General features: G+C 35.8%; 3 protein-coding genes and 1 long non-coding RNA gene across 5 annotated transcripts; all 4 read left to right on the top strand.

Annotated features, from left to right (window-relative positions):
- The first annotated feature begins 1,427 nt into the window (after positions 1–1,427).
- LOC148294775 (uncharacterized) lies at positions 1,428–2,553 on the top strand. Its single transcript, XR_015834986.1, has 3 exons — positions 1,428–1,897; positions 1,987–2,094; positions 2,328–2,553. It is a non-coding gene; the product is annotated as an uncharacterized LOC148294775 (long non-coding RNA).
- Positions 2,554–7,669: 5,116 nt separating this feature from the next.
- On the top strand, positions 7,670–11,728 carry LOC110755790 (4-diphosphocytidyl-2-C-methyl-D-erythritol kinase, chloroplastic). Its single transcript, XM_021957071.2, has 11 exons — positions 7,670–8,040; positions 8,190–8,288; positions 8,375–8,443; positions 8,613–8,717; positions 8,797–8,853; positions 8,978–9,178; positions 9,439–9,531; positions 9,637–9,736; positions 10,454–10,553; positions 10,846–10,931; positions 11,354–11,728. The coding sequence occupies exons 1-11, from the start codon at positions 7,864–7,866 to the stop codon at positions 11,452–11,454; spliced, it is 1,188 nt and encodes a 395-aa protein (XP_021812763.1). The 5' UTR covers positions 7,670–7,863; the 3' UTR covers positions 11,455–11,728.
- Positions 11,729–12,138: 410 nt separating this feature from the next.
- On the top strand, positions 12,139–23,967 carry LOC110755797 (Tryptophan/tyrosine permease). Of its 2 annotated transcripts, XM_088251683.1 has the most exons (14): positions 12,140–12,625; positions 12,708–12,748; positions 12,931–13,023; positions 13,198–13,272; positions 13,567–13,616; positions 15,547–15,636; positions 15,791–15,847; positions 16,707–16,776; positions 17,441–17,542; positions 17,616–17,668; positions 22,329–22,479; positions 22,599–22,683; positions 23,458–23,586; positions 23,703–23,967. In XM_088251683.1, exons 1-14 carry the CDS (start codon positions 12,226–12,228, stop codon positions 23,888–23,890), a joined length of 1,584 nt encoding a protein of 527 aa, XP_088107809.1. In that variant the 5' UTR covers positions 12,140–12,225; the 3' UTR covers positions 23,891–23,967. The 2 variants fall into 2 exon arrangements, with proteins under 2 accessions (XP_088107810.1, XP_088107809.1); XM_088251684.1 differs by lacking the exons at positions 16,707–16,776; positions 17,441–17,542; positions 17,616–17,668 and having other exon boundaries at positions 12,139–12,625.
- LOC148294774 (uncharacterized) lies at positions 19,571–22,322 on the top strand. Its single transcript, XM_088251685.1, has one exon. It carries the CDS (start codon positions 20,677–20,679, stop codon positions 21,397–21,399), a length of 723 nt encoding a protein of 240 aa, XP_088107811.1. The 5' UTR covers positions 19,571–20,676; the 3' UTR covers positions 21,400–22,322.
- Positions 23,968–24,249: the final 282 nt, after the last annotated feature.

Here is a 24,249-nt window from a genome sequence, read left to right as displayed (position 1 = left end):
TATGTTATATTTAATAAAAGTATAAATAAACTCTTAATTGTTAGTGAATATATTGTTTTGATGGCATACGCATTCTACGAAACTAGTTTCAACGATCCAACCGACAAATTTGTTTGTTTACACTTCGAGATCATATAAGCCAAAAATCGGAAAAAATAAACATTCAGAGATTAAGTAATAGGACAAAACTTTTCGACAGTTATAAACGAAAAATCACGATTTAACGGTTATTTCAACTCTGATTTTGATGATTTTTTACAGCTACACTCCTTGACCCTATATGAATACAATGACTGCATTCGATCTTCAATTTAAAATATTTACACTAGTGGATACCACAAAATCTTATGTTATATTTAATGAAAGTATAAATAATCTCTTAATTGTTAGTGAATATATTGTTTTGATGGCATACACATTCTACGAAACTAGTTTCAATGATCCAACCGTCAAACTTGTTTGTTTACACATCGAGATCATATACGCCAAAAATCGGAAAAAAAATTAAATCAAAGATCAAGTAACGTGACAAAACATTTCGACGGTTATAAACGAAAAATCAAGATTTAACGGTTATTTCAACTCTGATTTTGATGATTTTTTACAGCTACACTCCTTGACCCTATATGAATACAATGACTGCATTCGATCATCAATTTAAAATATTTACACTAGTGGATACCACAAAATCTTATGTTATATTTAATGAAAGTATAAATAAACTCTTAATTGTTAGTGAATATATTGTTTTGATGGCATACGCATTCTACGAAACTAATTTCAACGATCCAACCGTCACACTTGTTTGTTTACACATCGAGATCATATACGCCAAAAATCGGAAAAATAAATAAATCAGAGATTAAGTAACGGGATAAAACATTTCGACGGTTATAAATGAAAAATCAAGATTTAACGGTTATTTTAACTCCGATTTTGATGATTTTTTACAGCTACACTCCTTGACCCTATATGAATACAATGACTCAATTTGATCTTCAATTTAAAATATTTACACTAGTGGATACCACAAAATCTTATGTTGTATTTAATGAAAGTATAAATAAAAAAGGGTCGTCTATTGTGAAGTAAAGATGACGGTTTTTTTTTAAAAAGGGTCGTCAATTATGAAGTAAAGATGACGCTTTTAAAAAAAAAGGGTCGTCTATTGTGAAGTAAAGATGACGGTTTTTTTAAAAAAGGGTCGTCTATTATGAAGTAAAGACGACCCTTTTTATATAAAAAGGGTCGTCTATTATATGTAAAGACGACTCTTTTTATATGAAAATGGTCGTCTATTATGAAGTAAAGACGACCCTTGTTATATAAAAAGGGTCGTTTATTATGAAGTAAAGACGACTCTTTTTATATAAAAAGGGTCGTCTATTATATGTTAAGATGACTGTTTTTTTTTTAAAAGCGTCGTCTTTTAAAACATGCTAAAAAATGGCCGCTTAAGTGAATTCGCGCTCGACAAATTTTCAAATTTTCACCCGTCTTTGAAAACCTTATCTCTCATTAACAAGCGTCGTCTTTTAAAACACGCTAAAAAAAGGCTACTTAAGTGAATTCGCGCTCGACAAATTTTCAGATTTTCCCCCGTCTTTGAAAACCTTATCTCTCCCTCCTTGAAACCCTCCTGCACTCTCTAAAACACCCTCATGAAACTCTCTACAAAATCATCAAAAAATCGATATCAATGAAGGAGTTGAGAGATTGAGGTCTTCGCAGATCCATAAGATGTAGAGGGAGGTTCTGTATTTGAGAATCAAAGCTGGTTGAAAGGTTTGATTTGAAAGATCTCGACCTTCACTTTCTTCAAAGAAGATCTCGCTCTCAGGCACTCAACTCGCTCATCAAACTCAGCGACTCGATCTAGAAAGACTTATGGAAATCGGTATATATATATATGTTTGTTCATGTATTGTGCTAATTTCGTGGGATTTAAGTGAGTTTCTCATTTGGGTTTTTTATAAATATGCACAGCCGTCCCACAAGGCCTTCGTAATCAAGAAGAAGCTGACGAAGAAGATGAGGCAAAACATACCCATCCCTCACTAGATCCGTTTGTTTTTGGACCGACAACATCATCAGGTCCAAAATACTTTTTGTTTTTGTTGTTTACTTTAATTATTTTGGAATTACATTGTTAATTTTCTGAATCTCTGATTTTTCATTTGTTATGGTGCCACCACAAGAACAGGTACTTTGCCAATTATGCCAATTGTGTTCTGCTGTCATTCTAGAGTTGCATAGATCTTTTTGCTAAGGTTAGGTTACTGCTAAACAAGTTTATGTTTAAGAGTATTGGGGTCTCTTTCGTGCAGGTCTTTCCTTTTCCGACACCAACAACTTGGAAAATGTGCAAGAAGGCAGAGCTAAGTCAACCCAAGAACAAATTGATGAAGTTAAAATCAAATTAGTAGAATTTGTGAGCTCCGTTATTTCTAATTATAGGTAGGAAGTATTTATGTAATAGAATAAAGATTGGTTGACTATGTAATAACTATTGACTCTTCAAAAAACTAAAGATAATAAAACGATGGTTTTATTGGAAAAACCGTCATCTGTATATATTATCAATGACCTCTTTTAACACCATAACGTCATTTTATATACAATCAACGACGGTTTTACTACAAAATCGTTGTCTTAGAGTTAATAGACGACAATATTTCAAGAAATCGTCGTCTTCACATTTAATAGATGATGGCTTTTTAACAAAACCGACGTCTTTTGATATAATAAAACATAGTTCTTTACTTAATAATAGACGACTCTTTTTATAAAAAAAAACCGTCGTCTTTACATATAATAGACGACCCTTTTTATATGAAAAGGGTCATCTTTAATTCATAATAGACGACCATTTTCATATAAAAAGGGTCGTCTTTACTTCATAATAGACGACCCTTTTTATAAAAAAAACCGTCGTCTTTACTTAATAATAGACGACCCTTTTTATAAAAAAACCGTCGTCTTTACATATAATAGACGACCCTTTTATATAAAAAGGGTCGTCTTTACTTATAATAGACGACCATTTTAATATAAAAAGGGTCGTCTTTACTTCATAATAGACGACGGTTTTGAGTAAAAGCGTCGTCTATTTACATATAATAGACGACGGTTTTGAGTAAAAGCGTCGTCTTTACAAATAATAGACGACGGGGATTTACCGTCGTGGTTTTATGCATCAAAAGATGTCGCTCAATTTCACGACGGTTGAAAAACCGAATACACGACGTTGGATTACCATCGTCTATTTCGATTTTTGTAGTAGTGACTTGTGAGTATCTCAAGTTGAGGCTGTAGCTGAATCGATTTTGGTGTAGCTGAACCGATAACAACAGTCCACATGGTAGTGATGGATGACATGGCGATAATGAGATGGTGGCTCACATTCCTATATGGGTGAAATGGAAATTCTGCATTTTTAAGAAGCCAAACAATCTCCCATTAGAGGAGTTCTCTCTTGACTTTCCCTTCTTGCATTTTCTATTCATTTTGTGCCACATGTATTACACTTACAAATAAATCTATATATTTAATGTTGAAATTGCGTGGCTAGACCACCCAATAGCCTAGAGGGGGGTGAATAGGCTTTTATCATATTTTAAGTCCAATTTTAATATTCCCAAATTAAAACTTAATCCAATTAAATCCAATTCTAAAAACAATCAAATAAACAAGCAATAAAGTACGCAACGAATTTTAACGTGGAAAAATCCCTAAACGAGATTAAAAAACCACGAGCACTTTGCCAATTAGAAAACAATTTACTAAAAATAACAAGAAGTACATAAAAGACTCTACTCGACTCGACTCAACATACTTGACTCTTCTATAAGGTAGCCGAACCTCACGCCTCTTGCAACTTCTCCAATCTTGAGAATTGATTCTCGTTCATCTTCTCAAGTGCGGCACAAACTCCCCTCGTTCATCAATCACCTTGAGGCACAAACCAACCAAGACTTGTCTTCTTGGCTCAACATGCAAGGCACAAGTCACCGACTCAAAGATGTATGTATGAATGAAGATTATAATTCAAGTAGATTCAACAAGGAACGATCTACTTGAACTATACATATATGCACGATGAACTCTCTCAAGAAAAAGATTTTAAACCCTAGGAGTTCATATATGAAAAATCAACTCACTCAAGAAACGACGTTTGAAGCACAAAGATATTGTATGTGAGTTGTGTCTTTTTACTATTACGAAAACCAAGTATTTATAGACTTAAAACTTGTTTTAGAATCAAACTAGGAAGATGTAAAAAGACCCAATAGGATTAGGAACAAAATTCCTAAAACAAAACATGTGTAGAAATTCTAGGAAACTCATACCAACAAAAGGAAAGAGTCCCTAAAAGATTAGGAAGAAAAAAACAATTTAAAACTCTCCAAAACAGAAAAAGATAGTGTGCACCTTTTCCAAAAATGCAAATTGTGCCCCAAAACTTTTGTACAAGAAACCTAACATCTTGATGAACATGCTATTAAAATTGCATGCAATTCTAAGCACTTTAAGGCACTCTGCTCATCACGTCAAGTTGACTGATGAGTAAATAAAACGTCTAACCACCTATGAATGCATGCGTTGTCTCTAAGTCAAACTTACCTTTCCTAATCATGAGTTGAGACAACCTTGTGCTTTAGAGCCATGGGCGGAACCATTATGTGGGCTCTGATGGGTTGTAGCCTAGTGATGTTTTTGGTGGGGAAAAAAAATCAAACCTATATAAGCCAGTATCTTAACCTAAAAATAAATAAAAATACACAATTTCATACATTGGCAACACCAATACGCATCATTAGAGCTTTTTCACATTTGCATATAGTGTCAAAGACTGTCCCAACACCAATAACCCACAATAAGGTTAAAGTCCTTAGCTCTAACTCTCCAATTTTATTTTATTTTCATGGATTTTTCTCTAAAAAAGAACCATTTTTCTTAATGAAATTCTTCCTTTCGCGAATAATATGGCTCTAATTCCATTTTTTTTCTTGTGTTTATAACTAGTATGGTTTATACTAATGTGTACTTTCATTTATATAAAGTCTATAGAAATTGTAAATACAAAAAAAATATCATTGGATTTTAAGCTAATAACTTTAGCTAGCCCACCCACTATTAAATTCCAGGTTCCGCCCTTGTTTAGAGCTTCAAAACCATTGTTCCTCTTCATCACTTCCAATCAAATCTTCATCACTTGAACCTTACTCGACCTATCCTAAATATTACATAACATGATTTTGGGCTAATAACATGCCAACACATAAATCTTGCCTTAACAAATGTCAAACACTAATATTTTTCTTTTAAAGTTAATACATAATTTTTAATACATGACACATTTACTTACAAGGAATGAGGGATGTCATGAATTAGGAAAGTTAAGAATTTGGGAATAAGAAATTGGAATCGGATCAACTACTCTCCCTAGTTTATCTGACTCCCCATTTTGAGGGTATTTGATTACAGATTTTACCATGGAACTTCCATAAAAAAAACCCCCCAAACTATAGGGTCATTTTCAAATTCATACATATGTTGTAAGACATGTACAACTCCATACTCAAACTCCTGGAAAACCTACAAATTACCCCCACCGTTACACAAACCGTTAATAAGTTCGTTAAATGCTGATGTGTCAAACATGGGCCCCATTTTTTAATGACATGGACTTCCAGGTGGACAAACAAATAATAAAAAATTATTTTAAATCATTAAAATAATTTTTTATTCCTTATGTATAAGTATCGCAGGGGCCTTGTGCAGTAAACCCCTTACGGGCGGTCGTCCGTTGTCATAAAGTAGTCCCTGTGAAGCTTTCGAGAAGAGGGGTAGTCTTGTGTGTAAGCATAGAATCAACGTCCTTAAGGATGAGCTGTACAAGAAACCGTTCTTGTGAAGGACCAAGGAAATGAGCAAGCAACGATGGATTATACTCGAAAACTATATGAACTTAATGCAACGCTTGACGCAGGAGTCTCTTATGAGATGGAAATCTCGGGTCCTGTGGTTGAAAAAAAACACATGAGAATAATGAATTGGGATGATTCTAATACGCCTACCAGATCTCGAGTCTCTGCATTTAGAGAGTACGCATTTACCCGCATTTCATAAAATCTCAAGCATTCAAATCATCTAACGACTTAAAGCAAGCCAAGTCAGCTAAATATGTTTTTGCCTTTATTAATGATAACGACATTCGTTACTCCTTGTTTTCTCCTCAGAACCAACTTCATTGTCATTCTCAATCTTCTCCCTTTCTTTTTTTGATGAGTAATCAAAAATTCTCAAACCGATCCTGTGAAACACTAACCCATTTCAAATTACCAATCTTGCTCTCAACCGACTTTGTAATTTACACAAACATAAGGCCACTTCCATAATACCAATTTTATAATAATCTTGCTGATCTCAAATTGGAGGATCCATTATGGGATAGGGTTAGGGGATCTACCATCATACAAAAAAGAAGATATGAGTGAAATTAAAATAAATAAATAAATTCTTTTTTATAATGAAATGAAATTGGGGATATGGAGGAGGATGGAAATATTGGGCGATGGCCATTGAAACTTATGACAAGCAGTCATGAGGAGGATGAACATAAATAGGAATTAGATGGCTTGAAAGGAGGAAATTGGGTAAGTGTTGGAACTTGGAAGATGGATGCGTAGTCCTTAATGGAGTTATAGTCATGATGAGGTTTATGGATATTGGGTTGAGAGACGGAGGGACTATTAACCTCAATTTTCAAAGAAAATTACAAATCTATCCTCTAGATGATGTGACTTGCTTTAAGTCGTTAGATGATTTGAATGATAAAGATTTTATTAAATGCGGGTAAATGTGTATTCTCTAAATGCAAAAACTCAGGATCCCCATTACTGATATCTCCAAGGGAAGAGGCAAATGAAATAGGTAATGCAAGTCTACCCATTTGCCTCATGAAAAAAGTTTGTCACTCCAAGTGACTAGGCAATGTAAGTCTACAAACCATTATTATATTATTTATTTTTATCTTACATTTACTATTATATTTTATAGAAAGTAGGTGAGAGAGTGGAGATGATATTTTATTATAAAAAGCAAGTGGGGCTCAATATACCTCTTCATTTTGAAGTACGCAATATTGCCTTGTTGGGGAGAGTAGTGGGGAGAGTAGGTAATTTTTTTTTTTGGTCAATAGAGTAGGTATTTTTTTTTTTTGGTCAATAGAGTAGGTATATTTTACCTACCCATTTGCCTTTCCCCTTGGAGCATGAAAATGCTGATGTGGCAAGGCAAATTAGGTTTGCCCACTCTTTTGCCTTTTTCCTTGAAGATGCTCAGCATGCCATAAATACTCAAATATAGGTGTAAGCAGAATACAGATGACACAAAATGAATGGGAAAGATAAGAATGGAAAGGCCAAAGAGGAAGGTAGCTATACCATTAATGGTTGAAACTGAGGAAACTAGAACCATAATTGACCGAGTTGAAAAGGAAAAGATGACTATTTGCCTTTCCTAGTTTTGAAAAAAATTAATTCTTCGCTTAAAGCGATTGAAAAATTGGGTATGAGCAGGCATTGCCAATTGGGATTTGACGCTTTCCGCATTTGTCCCACAAATACACTTTTGACTCGGTTTTTTTTACTGCCGTTCTAATCGAGTGTTTTTCTTTTCGTAATCCCACCAAACCCATTTCTGAACAGGACAAGGAGGAGTAGCAAAATGTGTGAAGAAATTGATACCTTTTGTTCCTGAAGGTATAAGTAAATACCACATATATTCAAAAGACTAAATACTCAAAGCTTCAGGCAAGCTCTTCAAGTCTCGCCCAGCGTTTCTGTGCACTCTGGAACTATGGCTTCCTCTCATTTTCTCTGCCATAGCCCCATCTTCCACCCATCTCCCAATATTATTGAAAATCGCAGTCTCTCTTCGTTCAGGTCACATGGGTCCTCTTTTTTTGACTCAAAGTCTAGAAATCAAAGGACCCCATTTGTCAGACTCATGGTTTCTGCCAGAAAACAAGTAGAGGTTGTACTTCAATCTCAATTCTTTGTTATGCTTCAAATTCAAATTGGACTCTCTTGAGTTCTTGTTGTTTCTATGTTTTTTTTCACTGGGCTTTCAATTGTATATAAATGCTTGTTTGATTGTTAAATTTTGGGTTTCTTGGTGACTAGATAGTGTACAATCCTGATGAAAGGATAAACAAGCTGGCAGATGAGGTGGACAAGGAAGCCGCTCCGGTTTCAAGGCTCACTCTATTCTCACCTTGCAAGGTAAGTCATTACGGGGCTTCTTCTTGCATTTTCTGGCAACTGGGTTTTCCAATTTGTGTTGAATTTGGCAAACCTTTCTCGTGCAGATAAATGTTTTCTTGAGAATAACTAACAAAAGGGAAGATGGGTTTCATGATTTGGCATCTCTCTTTCACGTGAGTCCATCCAAATTTATAACTACTTGCTGCTTACATGATCTTTTGTAAGAAAATCTGAAAGTCGAAATTTTATGCCCTGCTTCTTCTGTTATTAAGTTCACATCATTTGTATTCTATATATACATACATCTCTTACTCCCCAAATGTCTCCTGGTGTCTTGACTAGGTAATAAGCCTTGGAGATGTAATTAAGTTTTCTTTGTCACCCTCAAAAGCTCAAGATCGTTTGTCAACCAATGTGCCTGGGGTCCCCCTTGATGATAGAAATTTGGTAAGGCACTGTTTTTTTTTCTTTTTTGCCTGTTGTTCTTAATCTTGGGACATTGTGATTGGGAACCTTCTTTCTGCAGATTATTAAGGCCCTTAACCTTTACAGAAAGAAGACTGGTAGCAACAATTTCTTTTGGGTAAGAATAGATGCTTAGGTGATTGAGAAGATTTTGAATGTTAACTTGGCATCTCTTCGAATTTAATCAACCTTAGGTGCTGTAACTAAATATACATATTTTGTATGTAAATTGTTTTTGGCAGATTCATCTTGACAAGAAGGTGCCCACAGGAGCAGGGCTGGGTGGTGGAAGCAGCAATGCTGCTACTGCACTCTGGGCAGCAAATCAGTTTAATGGTTTTCTTGCCACCGAGAAGGAACTCCAAGAATGGTCGAGTGAGATTGGTTCAGATGTTCCCTTCTTTTTCTCTCAAGGAGCAGCCTATTGTACTGGTCGAGGTGAGGTATGTCTATTTATTACAAAGATAGAACTTCATCTGTTTCTTATTGTGTGTTGGTCACTCTATGTCATTTCAGATGATGGCTCTGCAAATATATTCATAATTGTTTTCCACCCCTAGAAAGTGTATGGAACAATCTATCCAACATGTACAGAACAATTTGACGCACGTAGGTGCATTTTTGTACCATATATGTGCCTGTCCTCAAAATGTCTGGTACTTCTATGGGAGTTTAAATTTCAGCTCTGGTTCTGGATGTCCAGGTTGTTCAAAATATTCCTCCACCGCTACCATTCGACCTTCCAATGGTTCTTATAAAGCCCCAACAGGCATGTTCAACAGCTGAAGTTTACAAGGTATTGCATATTTAAATGTAGTGAATGGATTAATAATAATCTGCATCAATATATTGAAACCATCTCTTTTAAGAATCTTTTTCTTTTTAAAAAAAACAATTTCAGCGCCTTCAATTGGATAGAACTAGTAAGGCTGATCCTGTAACTTTGCTGGAGAAAATTTCAAGGAATGGAATATCACAGGATGTTTGCATCAATGATTTAGGTATGTATACATGACCAGAGAGGTTCATCTAAGGCATCGTGTTTGATTGCCTTTCAACTGTTTTATATCTAGAAGTGTTTTACACATTCAAATTATAGTCATTATGATGCGGGAGCATCTATTAGACTTTCCTAATCTAAGTGGGCATCAGCCAATAAGGCTAAGTTTTAGTTATATTAAATTAATAGGTTATTTTATTACTTATTTTCCTATTCTTACTAGGATTTGGTTTAATTTCCTGTTTAGGTTTTTAATTCCTATGTCAATTAGGTTTTCTATATTCTAGTATAAATAGGCTATTAAGAGACTCTTGTATTTAGTTTTTGTTGATGAATATAATTTTAGACTTTAGTCTATAGAGTGTCTATTGGGATTTTGCCCTAGAACTCAATTATCTTCGTTCCAACTTCGATTCTATTGCTTTATCCTTCTATTCTCCGTATTTTGGGTATGTTTGGGTCGCTGGACAGCAGCTTATAGCCGCTGCCCTGCATCACATTATGTGTTAAACAATCTTCCATATGTGATGGTTGTTAAAATATTTTGCATAGAACTTTGTACCGAATTGACATTGTTACAGAACTAGAGAAACCTTGCTTGTTTTCAAGAGTAGGTCTTGGGTCTCAACAGGGTCATAAAGTATTGGACTGCTACAGTTCCATCCTTTTATCTAAAAAGCACTCCATTTACAAACTTTTTATATGTGTTTATTTGCAGAACCTCCAGCGTTTGAAGTTCTTCCATCTCTTAAAAGATTAAAACAGCGTGTACTTTCAGCAAGCTGTGGACAATATGGTGCTGTTTTTATGTCTGGAAGGTACATCCATTTTAGCACTTATTGGAATATTCAGTTAAACTCTTGCTTTTATCATTATTTCATTAAAACGCCGAAGCTGTCAGGTTGATGGGTGATGAAAAAGTATCCCTAGTCCCCCCTCATCTGTAACAGGGTTTTATGGTGAAATGGCCCACAATGAAAACCATTGTGCAAAAACATCACATTGTCAACTTTTGCATGGAGAACATATATTGCCATGTATTATTGTTTACTGATACAAACTCATTTGACATTTGCATCATTTCCATTTTTCGCAATATTGTTGATGCAGTGGAAGCACTATTGTTGGGATTGGTTCTCCAGATCCTCCCCAATTCGTTTATGATGATGATGAATATAAAGATGTGTTTTTGTCAGGTCAGTCTATTGCACTGTATCTGATGTTTTTACAACATAGTTGTATCAAGAGTATTAACTAGCTATGATAATGTAAAAGAAATTCATCAGAAGCATGTTTATTACGAATTGCTGAGCAGAAAATAAAAGATAACAAAGAAGTAATTGTTGACGCATGCTATAATTGCTAGTTCCCGTGCTGTTGTTTGAATCATTTATTTATCCAATAGCTATGAAACCTCCTCCCAGCTAATCATGGACAACCATGAAATGGGAAAGTCAATCATCACTTGATGGAACGTTGCCTAAAGTTTTAGATCGCCTATTTTGTTGGAATAATTTTAGGCTTGATTGAAAGAATAGGAAAATTATATAAAGATTTTTTTTGAGATATATCAAGGCTTGTCTAAAGCATGGTATTTTTCCTTGGAATTTTATTGCAGAGGCCAACTTTCTCACTCGTGAAGAAAATAACTGGTATACAGAACCTGCTTCGAGAAGTGCTTGTGGCTCATCCTCCCATTTTTCCCAGTCAATTGAGTGATTCACTCCCTCACTCACAGAGAAAGTTGCAATATTGTTCATATTATTTAATGCAGTTCATTCCAACTATTATAGGTTGAGAATATAGAATTTCACATTGAGGGTTACAAGTCATGACTAAATATATTAGATTTTGAGCATTTTCAAGCGTTAAACATTAGTATTGAGAAGGAAAATACTGATCTCCTTGAGTGGGAACTACTAACATGCCAATCATGGTTTGACATGCGCATAAATTTTATTTTATTTTATTTTATTTTTAATGAATTTATGTATGTGTTGTGATTTGCAAGAAGTAGAAATATCTCATCCGAGGAAGGATCCACATCTTTAAAAATTATCCAGTGGTTGTCCTCGTCTTTGTCCTTTATAATTTATCTTCTTATTGGGGTCTTTTCTCCAAATTAAAGTTCTCGAACCTCAAGGATCATTTGTGAAACTAAGCCTTTAAAAAAAAATTCATATCATTAATTTATAAAAAAAACAAAACAAAATAAGGAGGCAAAGCAAAACGGCGGTTTATCAAGTAAGGTAATTTTTTCCAAAAAAATAACTAAGGGGATTTTTAATTTTTGATTTTTGATAAAGTAACTAAAGTGATTTACTAATAACCACAGATGTCAAATAAACGAAAAAGAAAAAAGAAAGAGAAAATCACGTCTGATGATGAATGAATGGATGGAGACGGTGGGAGGTGAGTGAGACTCAGTCGAGCGTTGCTTTATTTTTGCTTGGCTGTGTTGCTGCCTGGACCCTCCCTCTCTATGAAACTATGACTATATCTGTCTATCTAAAACCCAAAAACAGAAAAAAAAAAAAAGAAAAAAGAAAAAAGAAAAAAGAAAAAAAAATGGCGGCAGCATTCTGTTCTTCTTGTTGCGTTGTAATTCCGTGTTCGTGGTCGTCAAGAAGATTGCTGCATTCTTCAGCTCATCCACTCCCACTTAATTGCAGAAATGGAAAGAGGAAGACGAGGAGGAGCAAGAGCAAGAGCCATTTCTCAAATACTCCAACAACTCCTCCTCCAAGTCCAAGAAAACTACTTACCAAATGCCTCCCGCAGTCGCAGAAAAAATCTCAAGTTCAACCCTCTGAGTCTGAGAACGAGACGGAATTCGAGTTTGAGAGGCTGTTTTCCAATCTCAACCAAGCCACCTTGAAGAGAGAAGCTGGTCTGGTCACTCACTTATTATTATTATTTTTCTATTCATTTGCTTATTATTATTGTTTTGTTTAATTGATTTATACTTGCAGGAAGTCTATCCAGCGCCATTTTCCTCGTCGCAGGGACTACGGTATGCAACTCTTCTTTCCTCGTTTTTCTTTTCTTTCGTTTTTTTTTTTTGTATTACTATAGTTAGAAGTTAGTTAGTGCTATTGGAATGCCGATTGTCAATCCAAAAATGCTGACTTTAGAGGAAGGAATTGTTGACAGTTGACAGTTGGTATTGAATTCCATATGATATTTGTATTGTAGATCGGTGCTGGGATCCTTGCAATCCCTGCAGTGACACAAGAATCCGGATTTCTGGCTTCTGCAATCACCTGCATACTCTGTTGGATTTACATGGTAAGTGTTGTGTTGCTAACCCACCTCAGCTGATGCATTCATTTTGTAACTCTCTGTTTTTCCTCTCTACATTATCACTTAGGCCGTTGCTAACTTGTTTCGTTTCACATTCAACACAATTTTTCCTGTTTTATATTTCCCTTTTCTTATGTACTTGTGATTCGTCAATGGCAGGTTGTAACGGGGCTGCTAATAGCCGAAGTAAATGTAAACACTATGTGCCAACTGGGTTCTGGTGGTGTATCACTGGTACTTAATTTCTTAGTCTTCTTTACACAAGTATTGTCCGTAGTTGCATTGCAGATTTAAAAGTAGGATTATATTTTCTGTCTTTCTTTTCCTACATGCACTAAACACTTAAGACACCAACTAGGAGAAAGAAAAAACAGTCAGGTCTCCTTTTCTGAAGCAAACCACATGTAACAACATAAAATATTTATATTTATATCAATTGTGTTTTTCCAAGAAAAAGTTTTAGGATGTCGGATGCATCCTTAACATATTAATTGTAACATTGTCCGTTTGTCTGGTGACCCATTTCAGGTATCAATGGCCATGAGGACTGTAGGGAGTGTGGGAGTTCAAATTGTGTGGTAAGGTGATATTCTTGTAGATTATAAAGTATCTGTACAGCTTATTGTTGACTGCAAAATGCATTACTTTGGATTTTTTCATTTTGGCCTGAATACTTTGGATTTTTTTTTAAAAAAAAAAAAAAAAACAATTAAGATAGTGCATTAGCCTTTTTTAATTTTTATTTTAAATCAGTGTTACCTTCTTTGCTTTCAAATGTAATCTATCTAAATTTGGTTCTGATGGTATAGCCTTCTTCTATGTTGCTGACATAATTTAGGTGTTGGTGAGGCAACTTGTTTCACCAACATATTATTGAGAGAGGTCATTTTGGTCGATATCCATTGAAGTTTCTGTCCTCATTTGGTGAGTCATTTAAAATATGAAATCCAGATATTGGAACCAACAGCTGGAATCTGCTTTATGCACACTGGTGTTGTAGAAGAAGCCAGGGGAAGCAGCATGAATGTGGACTTTATGGAATTGCTGTCAGAAGAAGAGCACGGTAAGCCGTGGATTCGATTGTGAGGGAGAAGATCAAGTATATTTTTGGAGTCACTTGATCGTTTCAACATAGAAATGGATTTCATCTTCAGTTTTGTTTTGTTCCTCATCTGGTGTACTTAGGTTGATTGATAAGCCCACGCCCATTGCAAAACTAATTGCACAAGTTGAGAGAAAGGGAGGTGCTTTCTATTTGGGTGGCTATCCTAGAGCTGAAATTGTTTGGAATGTGGTGGTGGAAAAGGATAAAGAAAGATTTTAAAGTTGGAATGAAGGCATCCCTTTCTAGAGGAGACCGACTAGATTTAATAGAACCAATACTGGAAAGCATTCAAGTTCTGAAAGGAATTTCTAGGAAATTGGAGCACCTTGTGAGGGGTTTTCTATGGGCTGGTATTAGGGGAGGAAAGGTAATTTGGTCGAAAGTGGACAAAGGATGAGTAATTGGTTGTGGAGATTTCTGGTGGAAAGGGAATCAATATGGCATGTGCCGTGATTAGGAAAAAGAAAAACAATTGAAATATGGAATTCAAGAAACTAGATGAAAAGGATAAAGAAAGATTTTAAAGTTGGAATGAAGGCATCCCTTTCTAGAGGAGACCGACTAGATTTAATAGAACCAACACTGGAAAGCATTCAAGTTCTGAAAGGAATTTCTAGGAAAGTGGAGCACCTTGTGAGGGGTTTTCTGTGGGCTGGTATTAGGGGAGGAAAGGTAATTTGGTCGAAAGTGGACGAAGGATGAGTAATTGGTTGTGGAGATTTCTGGTGGAAAGGGAATCAATATGGCATGTGCCGTGATTAGGAAAAAGAAAAACAATTGAAATATGGAATTCAAGAAACTAGATGGGATAAAATAGCAATGGCGAGTGAGAGAGTCACTTAGAAATGTCCTTTAACAACAAGAGATATCTAACTCTATTTCGAAACCATGGTGACATGAGTGCTAAATTTCACAAAGAAAACTCTAATGCAAACATTACAACTAAAGCTGGACAGATTGTGAACTGTATTTTGAATCCATTTAAGGTTCATCTTTTCGTCAGCCAAATTTAGGCACTTGATGAGAAATGTGGAATTGTGAGATTCGAAAGTTACACAAAACCAATGTTGGCATGAAGACTAGAATAGGCTAATTAATTAATTAGCTGTATATTAATTGCAATTAGTATAGTTGACTTTTGTACCTTCCTTATTTGTAACCTTGTAGTGAGTTTATATACCATTCAATCTAAGGGGAAAATCATTCTGCCTTATTCTAACTAGAAAATAAATTATCTACTGTGCTTCTTTTAAATGTTTTAGATAGTTTATTCAATATGCTCTTTTATTATTTTGTGCACCACTAATTATGTAAACATGGTCTGTCATTATGGCCTATTATAGTACAATTTTATGTGCGATTTTCTTAATCAGTTTCTGATAGCAACTTTCATTATCCTGCAGTTGGTCATACATTTTTATACACTATGCACTTCTTGTTGCCTATGTGGCTCGTTCTTCAGAAATTATGTCAAATTTTCTCGGAATTCCCTTGTAAGGACCAATCTGTAGCATTTCCAATGTGCCCAATTGTTGCACCAGCTTTTTGCTGTTTCACATCTGAATTTTATGAGTAACAATTGTCCATTTTATATTCGAATTATACTTCTACATTTGTTAGGTGTTGATGGCAGCATTATGGTTGCAGATGGGAAAGTGCAACAATATTTTCATTGCTGTTGGGAGGCATATGCTACTTTGGAAGGTTCATCTTTACACTTAGGTTATCGTTTTTGTAAACTAAGTACATTAAAGTAAACCAATCTTGTTCTAGTAATAATACGGCAATCATGTACTGTTAGTAGACTATATGCCAAGTTAACCAATTGGTGGGTCTCGGTCTTTCTATTAAGATGACTGCTAGTCGAGAATGCTGATCATTAACTAAATAGGAAGTAGTTGACCAAAACAAAGAAAAACAAAAACTAAATAGGAAGTTATGCTACATGTCTGATCAAGGTTATGATGTCATTGTACTGGTTAATTTTAAATGTGTGTTTGTGTGTGTATGGTAGACTGATCATGTGCATGAATGAGCAGCGGTGTGTGCCTATGAAATATATGCGTGTCTGTGCCATCCTTGCAGTACCTTGAACCTTTTCTCACATGGTATAAGCTCTATACCATCTAACAGAAAGAAAGCCAATTTCAAACTGGAAATTTGTTTCCAGAGGAAATTTGAGAATGTATTGACCTACATTTATTAGACAACCGTTGGTTTCCAAAAGCTTCAGCAGTTAGGGAATGAGCCAATAATTATGTATTGATATCTAATCCCCTCCCTTATGTGGAGCCTCATCCTACACATGGAGAGACAGACAGACAATTCGAGGGAAAAATATCGGTGCAACCACACCTTTCATTTTGTAACCTTTCAGATACATATGGAATGGAAATTAGAGGCCATAGGTATACCAAGCTAACAACAGTGGCATGCTAAGCTTCCAAAGAGAACTGAAATATGATGAATTTTTGTAGCTCCTCTCTCTCTCTCTCTCTCTCTCTCTCTCTCTCTCTCTCCAGTTGAGATTTGAGTTTGACTGTAAACTTATCTTCACATGTAGTCAACGCTTCGTTGGTGCGGTTAATGGGGTTCTGGTATTTGGAATTATCATATCTTTTGCTGCTCTAGTAGTAAGTCTCTCTCTCTCTCTCTCTCTTCAGGACTTGGATGATTTTAAGTGTTTTTGCTCCAGAGTACAGATTCTCTGCTCCAGTCCAATTTTGACCAAAATTATGTCTGCACAGTAGTCATTAGAATATTTCCCTTGAAAGATCCTATTAATTTCTGTGAACTTTGATAAATAGATATTATGGAAGAGATGCAAAAGAATTTCGAAAAGTTAAACAAAAAGACTGCTTTTATTTTTCTATTTTTGGTGAAACAGGACTGCTTTTATTTGTAACTTATCCTGGAGAATAATAAACCAGACTTGTTTCATTTTGGTGAGCCATATTGTAAATATGTATTCCTCGTCAATTTATTTTCAGATAGGCTTTATATACATTTTGAATTATGATTTAGAACCAGTCTGGCATCAAAAGAAGCAGGAAAGTCAAAACCATTTAATTGTGATCCTAACATCTTGTTATTGGAAAATTTGCTTTGTCTCATATGCATTGTCATGCTCAATTCTATTTTTCTGCATACTGTGTTGCGAACACAAGCATGCAGTATTTTTTATGCATCAAATAGAACTGATAAAATGATGTTTTAAGTGGTGAGAGTTGCTTAAATGATGTTCTATGCATCAATATCGGGCATGCAACAATAAACAAACATTGCTTTCTTTCTTAGGCCGTCGCGAGTGGATACCTACAATGGGATGTTCTTTTGAAAGCTAACTTTCAAGCTGTTCCCATGAGTATACCCATAATTGTTCTGTCGTTTGTTTACCAGGTTAACATCACCAACTTATATAGTCATTCAATATTAAAGCAACTCTTTAACATTTTGTATATACCTTCTCCAGAATGTTGTGCCTGTTCTTTGTACGAATCTTGAAGGAGACCTGTCAAAAGTAAGGTGATAATTTGATTTTTGTATTAATTAATACTAATGTAGAGTTACAATCAAAGTCCATAAACGATGCTACCCTCAGCCTAAAAAAATCCAGGTACCAAAAATGCATGCATACAAGTAAGGTGAAACAGCTGCTTCCTAATCCATATATATAGAAAAAATGGTCAGTCTCGGAACACAGAGGAAACTGAAGTCAAGACAGGCCCATAATCTGAATGATCCCTAAGCTTGTTCGTTGTCTTCCCGAGCTTCTCTTAAACTCTGTTCCTTTCCATCCAAAACACAAAAACATTTACAGTACACTGCATCTCCACAAAACCTTAGCCTTCTCTCCACCACCAAAAGCACACAATCTCTCAGAAAACAAAGACTTCAACATTCAATTTAACCTAGCAAGCTGAAGAAGATTGTACCGCAAACTTAAAGCCATTGAGCAATGAGAAAATATGGTCATTGCTTTCTGCCGCCCTTTTGCACAATGTATACCAATGTGGGGAGAGATAAAGTATAACCTTAACATTGAAGAACCTCACAGGTGTCAACCCTTCCATGGGCAACAACCCAAGCCAAAAATTGGACCTTGGGAGGCACCTTGGTCCTATAGGACAGATGAACTGAAAATAGAGACAGTGATCCTCAGTTAAAGGGTTATGAAATGACTTGCAACAAAAACTACCGTAAGACTCAACAATAGAAATTCTTCTGTCAAGTATTGGTGAAAGTGAGAGGGTAAATCAATGAGAGAGATTGGAAAACTCCCCCACATCATGGTCTCTCAGATTTCTCCTGAAATTAAAATTCCACCTGCAGACGATGCATAGAAATCACACAAACTACCAAGACACGTCAAGAGACATTGAAATCCTATATAGGTGGGGAAAGAGATACTTAATGGAGAATTCCCAACACACATTCTTCCAAAAACAAATTATATCCCCCTAACCCATAATAAAACAAAGATTAGAGATGAACTCCGGAAGGTGATGTAGGATATGGGTGAATTGAGTATTTAGGTAGTTTAGCGGAAGCGAAAACAATGGAAAACAGAAAATAGAACAAAAGGGATAGGTCTGGAATCACTCCAGGGGTTTGGCTTCACACCAAGTAGTCTCCAATCTCTGGAAAATAAGCTTTTCTTTATATCTCCACAACTCCATAATGAATTACATGAGAGGGGTATTTATAGCAAACTAAAACCTAGAGACAATAGGATAAAAAAATCCCTTGCTAAAACAGAAATTCTAACCTAAATAAAATAGGAAACTTATAAATCCTACTGAAATCTGGAAAACTTATAAATCTTACTAAAATCTGGAAAACTTAGAGAACAAGTTAGAAACTAATCGCAGGAATAAAAAATTGCTAGATTTAAAGACCAAATTAAACGACTTCCTCTTCCATCTCTTTCTTTTGTAAACCCTAATTGGTTTGACAAAGATGTCCTCATCATAAGGCCCTGAGAAACTTCTTTCCAATGAAATGGGCTTAAGCCTCTAGACTGCTCAAAGAGTAAGATGGTAAACTTTAACACTTTTTCTTGATGCTGAGGTTGAAGACTGTATAGACATGATCAAGTCTGATTACAAGGCTATCAAAACGTTAATATTTAAAATGACCAACAAACCACCCTATATAATATTTATGCCATGTCAATGTATTTGATATTTTTGAAGTACAACAGCAATCAAATAATACCAGGTGAACTTGAAGCTCATCCCTATAATATAAATGCTCGAAGTTTTCATTCTGTAAATAGAATTTTTCGATAAGTATTATTCTATTATATAGAAGTTTGTGACATAGGTAGTGCTCATAAATTTATGTTCAAACATAAATTGATATGTACACCACATACTAATATGTATTATGCATACATTCATATATATATATATATATATATATATTACATTCATTTCTCTCATTAATATAGTTGTTCGTGACATATACGGAAGAATGAAGCCATTTCTTCCTTTTAGTTTGAAAGATGAGGAAGTTCAGGTTTAGTGAAAGGTTAATGAGGTTGTGTTCAAATAGTGACATGGTTGATGTGAAGGATTATGAAAGATTGAATCCACGATAACTTTGTAAATAGATGAATGTGATAAAACACGAAATGATGATTAAGTGGATCGAGCTCATAGAATCTTCAAATCTCGTTCACGTTCATTCGAGATCTTATGATGAGACTGCTCCCCTTAGCGCAAGCAGAGTGCCTTGGATTGTGCTATATGTCAAAAGGAAAAGAATTTCAGTTGCAAGCCAATGCTTTCCCGAAATGTTCAGCTGCTCGCATGAGCATGGATTTTTTCAATCCCTTGTAGTTGTCCAACAGATTCCACACAGAAATGTATTATGCCTATATGGATGTCACATTTGTGCTTCAAACTTTAGATTCCAAGTAACTGGCGTGATATATTTTCAAAAAGACGACCTGATATGTCATTGTTGCAGGACGCATAGGACCTAAATTTATTAGTTTCCTAATATATTTGTTAGTTTCCTAGTTTCTCTAGTTTTCCAAATTCTAGTAGGATTTCTAGTTTTCCAGATTTCCAGATTTCTAGTTTTCCAGATTTCCAGATTTCTAGTTTTAAGTTTCCTATATTATTTGGGTTAGGATTTCTGTTTAAGCAAGGGATTTCTATCCTATTATGTCTAGGTTTTAGTTTGCTATAAATACCCCCATGTAGTTCTTTAAAATTCAGATTTGGATATTGAGTAAACCTTCTCTTAAAACTATGTGATTTCTGTCCTTCCTTCTTGGATCTCTGATTTCGGTCCTTTCTTTTGTCCCTTTGATCTATATTTTCGTCTCTTCGACCTCCGATATTCTTCTAGTTCTACTGTTCTGCCTTTTCTTTCGTCTTTTCGGTCTATATTTTCGTCTCCTCGACCTCTTATATTCTTCTATGTTCTATTGTTTGAGTGCTTAATCTAATACCTACGGGCTGTACTACATCAATTGGTAATCAGAGCCTTCCCCCCACTTTCGTTTGCATTTGCTCTCTACCATGGCACCCCAAACCGTGGCCAGCCTTGCAGAACAATTTCATGCGTTCCATGATAAAGTTTCTGACAATATCGCTGGCATGGAAACCCAACTCTCCAAACTCCGCGTTGACCTCAAAGACGAGTTGGTACAGGCTCACACACATCGTGCTGACCTCAAAGACGAGTTGGTACAGGCTCACAAAAATCATGCGACGACGGACCTTGCCATCAACAAACTCCAAGACTCTGTTCATATGCTTATCAATCACTTTCGACTTGGAATGACTGAGCCTTTTTCTACCTCAGCGGTGCTCTCAAGTTCGTTTACGCCGCCGCCAAAAGGTGGCCTTCTTCCCAATCCACCGCTGGATCAAAAACTCAAGGCCGAGCCACAAGGTATTCCGAATCAATCAACGGGACTATCGATTGGCATGCCCAAGGCTCAACTGGAGCCCATCTTTTCTTTTGGTTCTATGCTGCAGCCCAACCATACCCAACATACGATGGGTCCTCCTCTCGTTGACGACAACATTCCTGTCCCTACCCCACCACCCCGACCACACGACAAGAACTTCATGTACCGACACTTGGATTTTGAGATAGCCCGACACGCCCAGCCAGGTGTTTTTCCTGAACGAAGGCACTCTGGCGACGACTTACAAACACAATGGATTGAGGGTCTATCACACCCACACACGCGCTTGCATTCGTTGGCCGATCATGTTCATCATGGGTCTAGGTAGAGCTCTCTATTTGCCATTCTTACAAGGACTAATGTTCCAGGCTTGCGGAACAGCTGGTTTCAAGGTGGCAAATATGATGCTGATCTTGAAGCACTAAAGAACCCCACATGCCTCTTCACACTTCCTTGGGATTTTGATTTTGTCGCTATTTACTCGTCGGAGTCGAGTTCTTTTCAGCGGAGGAGAATGATGCAGGACGCATAGGACCTAAATTTATTAGTTTCCTAATATATTTGTTAGTTTCCTAGTTTCTCTAGTTTTCCAAATTCTAGTAGGATTTCTACTTTTCCAGATTTCCCGATTTCTAGTTTTAAGTTTCCTATTTTATTTGGGTTAGGATTTCTGTTTAAGCAAGGGATTTCTATCCCATTATGTCTAGGTTTTAGTTTGCTATAAATACCCCCATGTAGTTCTTTAAAATTCAGATTTGGATACTGAGTAAACCTTCTCTTAAAACTATGTGATTTCTGTCCTTCCTTCTTGGATCTCTGATTTCAGTCCTTTCTTTCGTCCCTTCGATCTATATTTTCGTCTCCTCGACTTCCGATATTCTTCTTGTTCTACTGTTCTGCCTTTTCTTTCGTCTTTTCGGTCTATATTTTCGTCTCCTCGACCTCTTATATTCTTCTATGTTCTATTGTTTGAGTGCTTAATTATGGGCTGTTCTACATCAAAGTCTTTGTCTATATTAGTCCAAGGTCAAGGCCGACTTTGTACCTGGTTGACTTTATAAATGGTCCTTAAGAATTGTCATGCCTATGGCACCCTAAAATTAATTTATAATTTGAGATTGTATAAATATGTGCCTTGACTTAGACATTTGGTTTCGTTACTCGTATAATCATTTTGTCTGATAGGTTTGTTTTAGTATTTTGTCATGCATTATTGATATTGTATGTTGTGTATGTAATCAACTTGTTATTTTTCAGGACTGCAATTGTTTTAGGCACCAGTATACCACTTGTTTTATTTCTAGTCTGGAATGCCGTGATTCTAGGAACCATCACAACTGTTGAAATGAGCTCAGATAAGATCATGGATCCATTACAACAATTGCTATCTACGAACGAAGTTGTTGGAGTAGGTTTATCACAAGAGTCGTTCTTGAATTTCTTTGAAGTAACAGATAGTATGTGAAGCGATAAAGTTCTATTTTCCTTTCCTTTTCTTTTACTTTGTTGTTTTAATTTTTTTTTCAGCCTATTGTTGAGGTGTTCTCACTTTTTGCTATTGCAACGTCGTACATCGGCTTTGTTTTGGGTCTCTCTGACTTCCTTTCTGACTGTGAGTTCCACCTAACGATTCATCTTTTTTCAATATGAATGTGTATTTAATTAGTAGAAGATATATGATCAAAGACTGGGCTTCTGTCACTTCAGATTTCAAAGACTATTCTTACTCCACTATATTGAGGGATATGGCTGCTGCTGTGATGTGAAGTGTTTGTTTTGCGACTTGGTTTCTTTGGGTCTTTCTGGTGTAGCAGTCCTTTGTGTAGTTTGGCTGGTGTCTTTGTTTTTTTAGTCTGTTTTTCTGTTGTTGCTCGTTTGGCTTGTGGATTTCTTATCCACTTGTGTGTTCCTCTTCTTTTTCTTTCAATAAATTTCATTTCTATTAAAAAAAAATTGATTGAAATGAAAATAAACAAGAGCGCTTTTTTTTTTTTCCGATCTTCATAGCTTCTCATTAAGAGTTCAAAACACCTGGCCGTCCAGCCCTTATGTAGCTTCTTTTTCTTTCATTTTTTTCATTTTGGCTAAATCACATTTTTTATTTGGACTTGATTGTAAGTTAAAGAAAACTAAACAACTAAAATTGGCAAAATTGAAATGACTAGGACCAAAGTGGAACAAAAATGTAATTCAGCCTTTTTTTCTTCCTTTTCCCATTGTGCATTTTTACCTACTTCTATCATAAATCCTTTTGAGAATGGGCTTTTTCTCCTTAAGCCACTGTAAATATGTTTATGCATGCTTATATACTTAAGCCACTGTGCTTATCTAATTGTACAGAAAGGTATGCTTATCTAACATCCAATGTCAATTTCCGAATACTCAGTGCTGAAACTTCCGGCCGGTCAGAGCCGATCTCTGCCATACGCAATGACGTTGGTTCCACCAATTGTGTTGTCTTTGCTAGACCCAGAAATATTCTTCAAAGCCTTGGACTTCGCTGGAACTTATGGAGGTATGCTGTGGTGTAGCTTTCCAGTTTAGTGTATTTTTTTATATTTGTACTTTTGGATGCATATAACCATTACTTTTACTCATTTTGAATGAAGTTTGATTTCATGTTTTTATTAGTGTTGGTGCTGTTTGGAATTCTTCCTGCTGCAATGTCTTGGTCAGATAGGTACTCCAGTTCATCCCCAGCTATGAAATTGCCAGTGCCACAGTTAGTTCCAGGAGGAAGGCTCACTCTTTCACTTGTAGTGGGAGGAGCTGCATGTGTCATTTTCTCAGAACTTCTTGAGAAGTTGGGCCACCCATAAAACATTTGTTGGCTAGAATTATTAGACTTTCTACTAGATAGCACATCATCAATCACAATATTATGCATTTTGTGTTAGATTTCTTTATTATACAATCTAGATCTTTCACACAAATATGTAATACGTATAAAGACATGAAAACATACCTGGAGCCATCTTCCTTGAGTACACAGCCTCTAAACTCATCCAATCCGTAGCAGCAGTGTAACAACCCAATCCTTAAATATTATTTAATTAATATTTTATTAGAGGAAAAGACAATTATACCCTTAGAATATTTTATTAGGTTTTAAGTTGACTTTTTGACAAGGAAGGAATTTTGGAAATCCACTTGTACCGTTGCGTAGAGCACGACAAAA

Source organism: Prunus avium, chromosome 4 (genome assembly GCF_965620075.1).
Source record: "Prunus avium chromosome 4, drPruAviu1.hap1.1, whole genome shotgun sequence".
NCBI classification, from domain to species: Eukaryota; Viridiplantae; Streptophyta; class Magnoliopsida; order Rosales; family Rosaceae; genus Prunus; species Prunus avium.
This window is presented reverse-complemented; position numbering and strand designations above follow the sequence as displayed.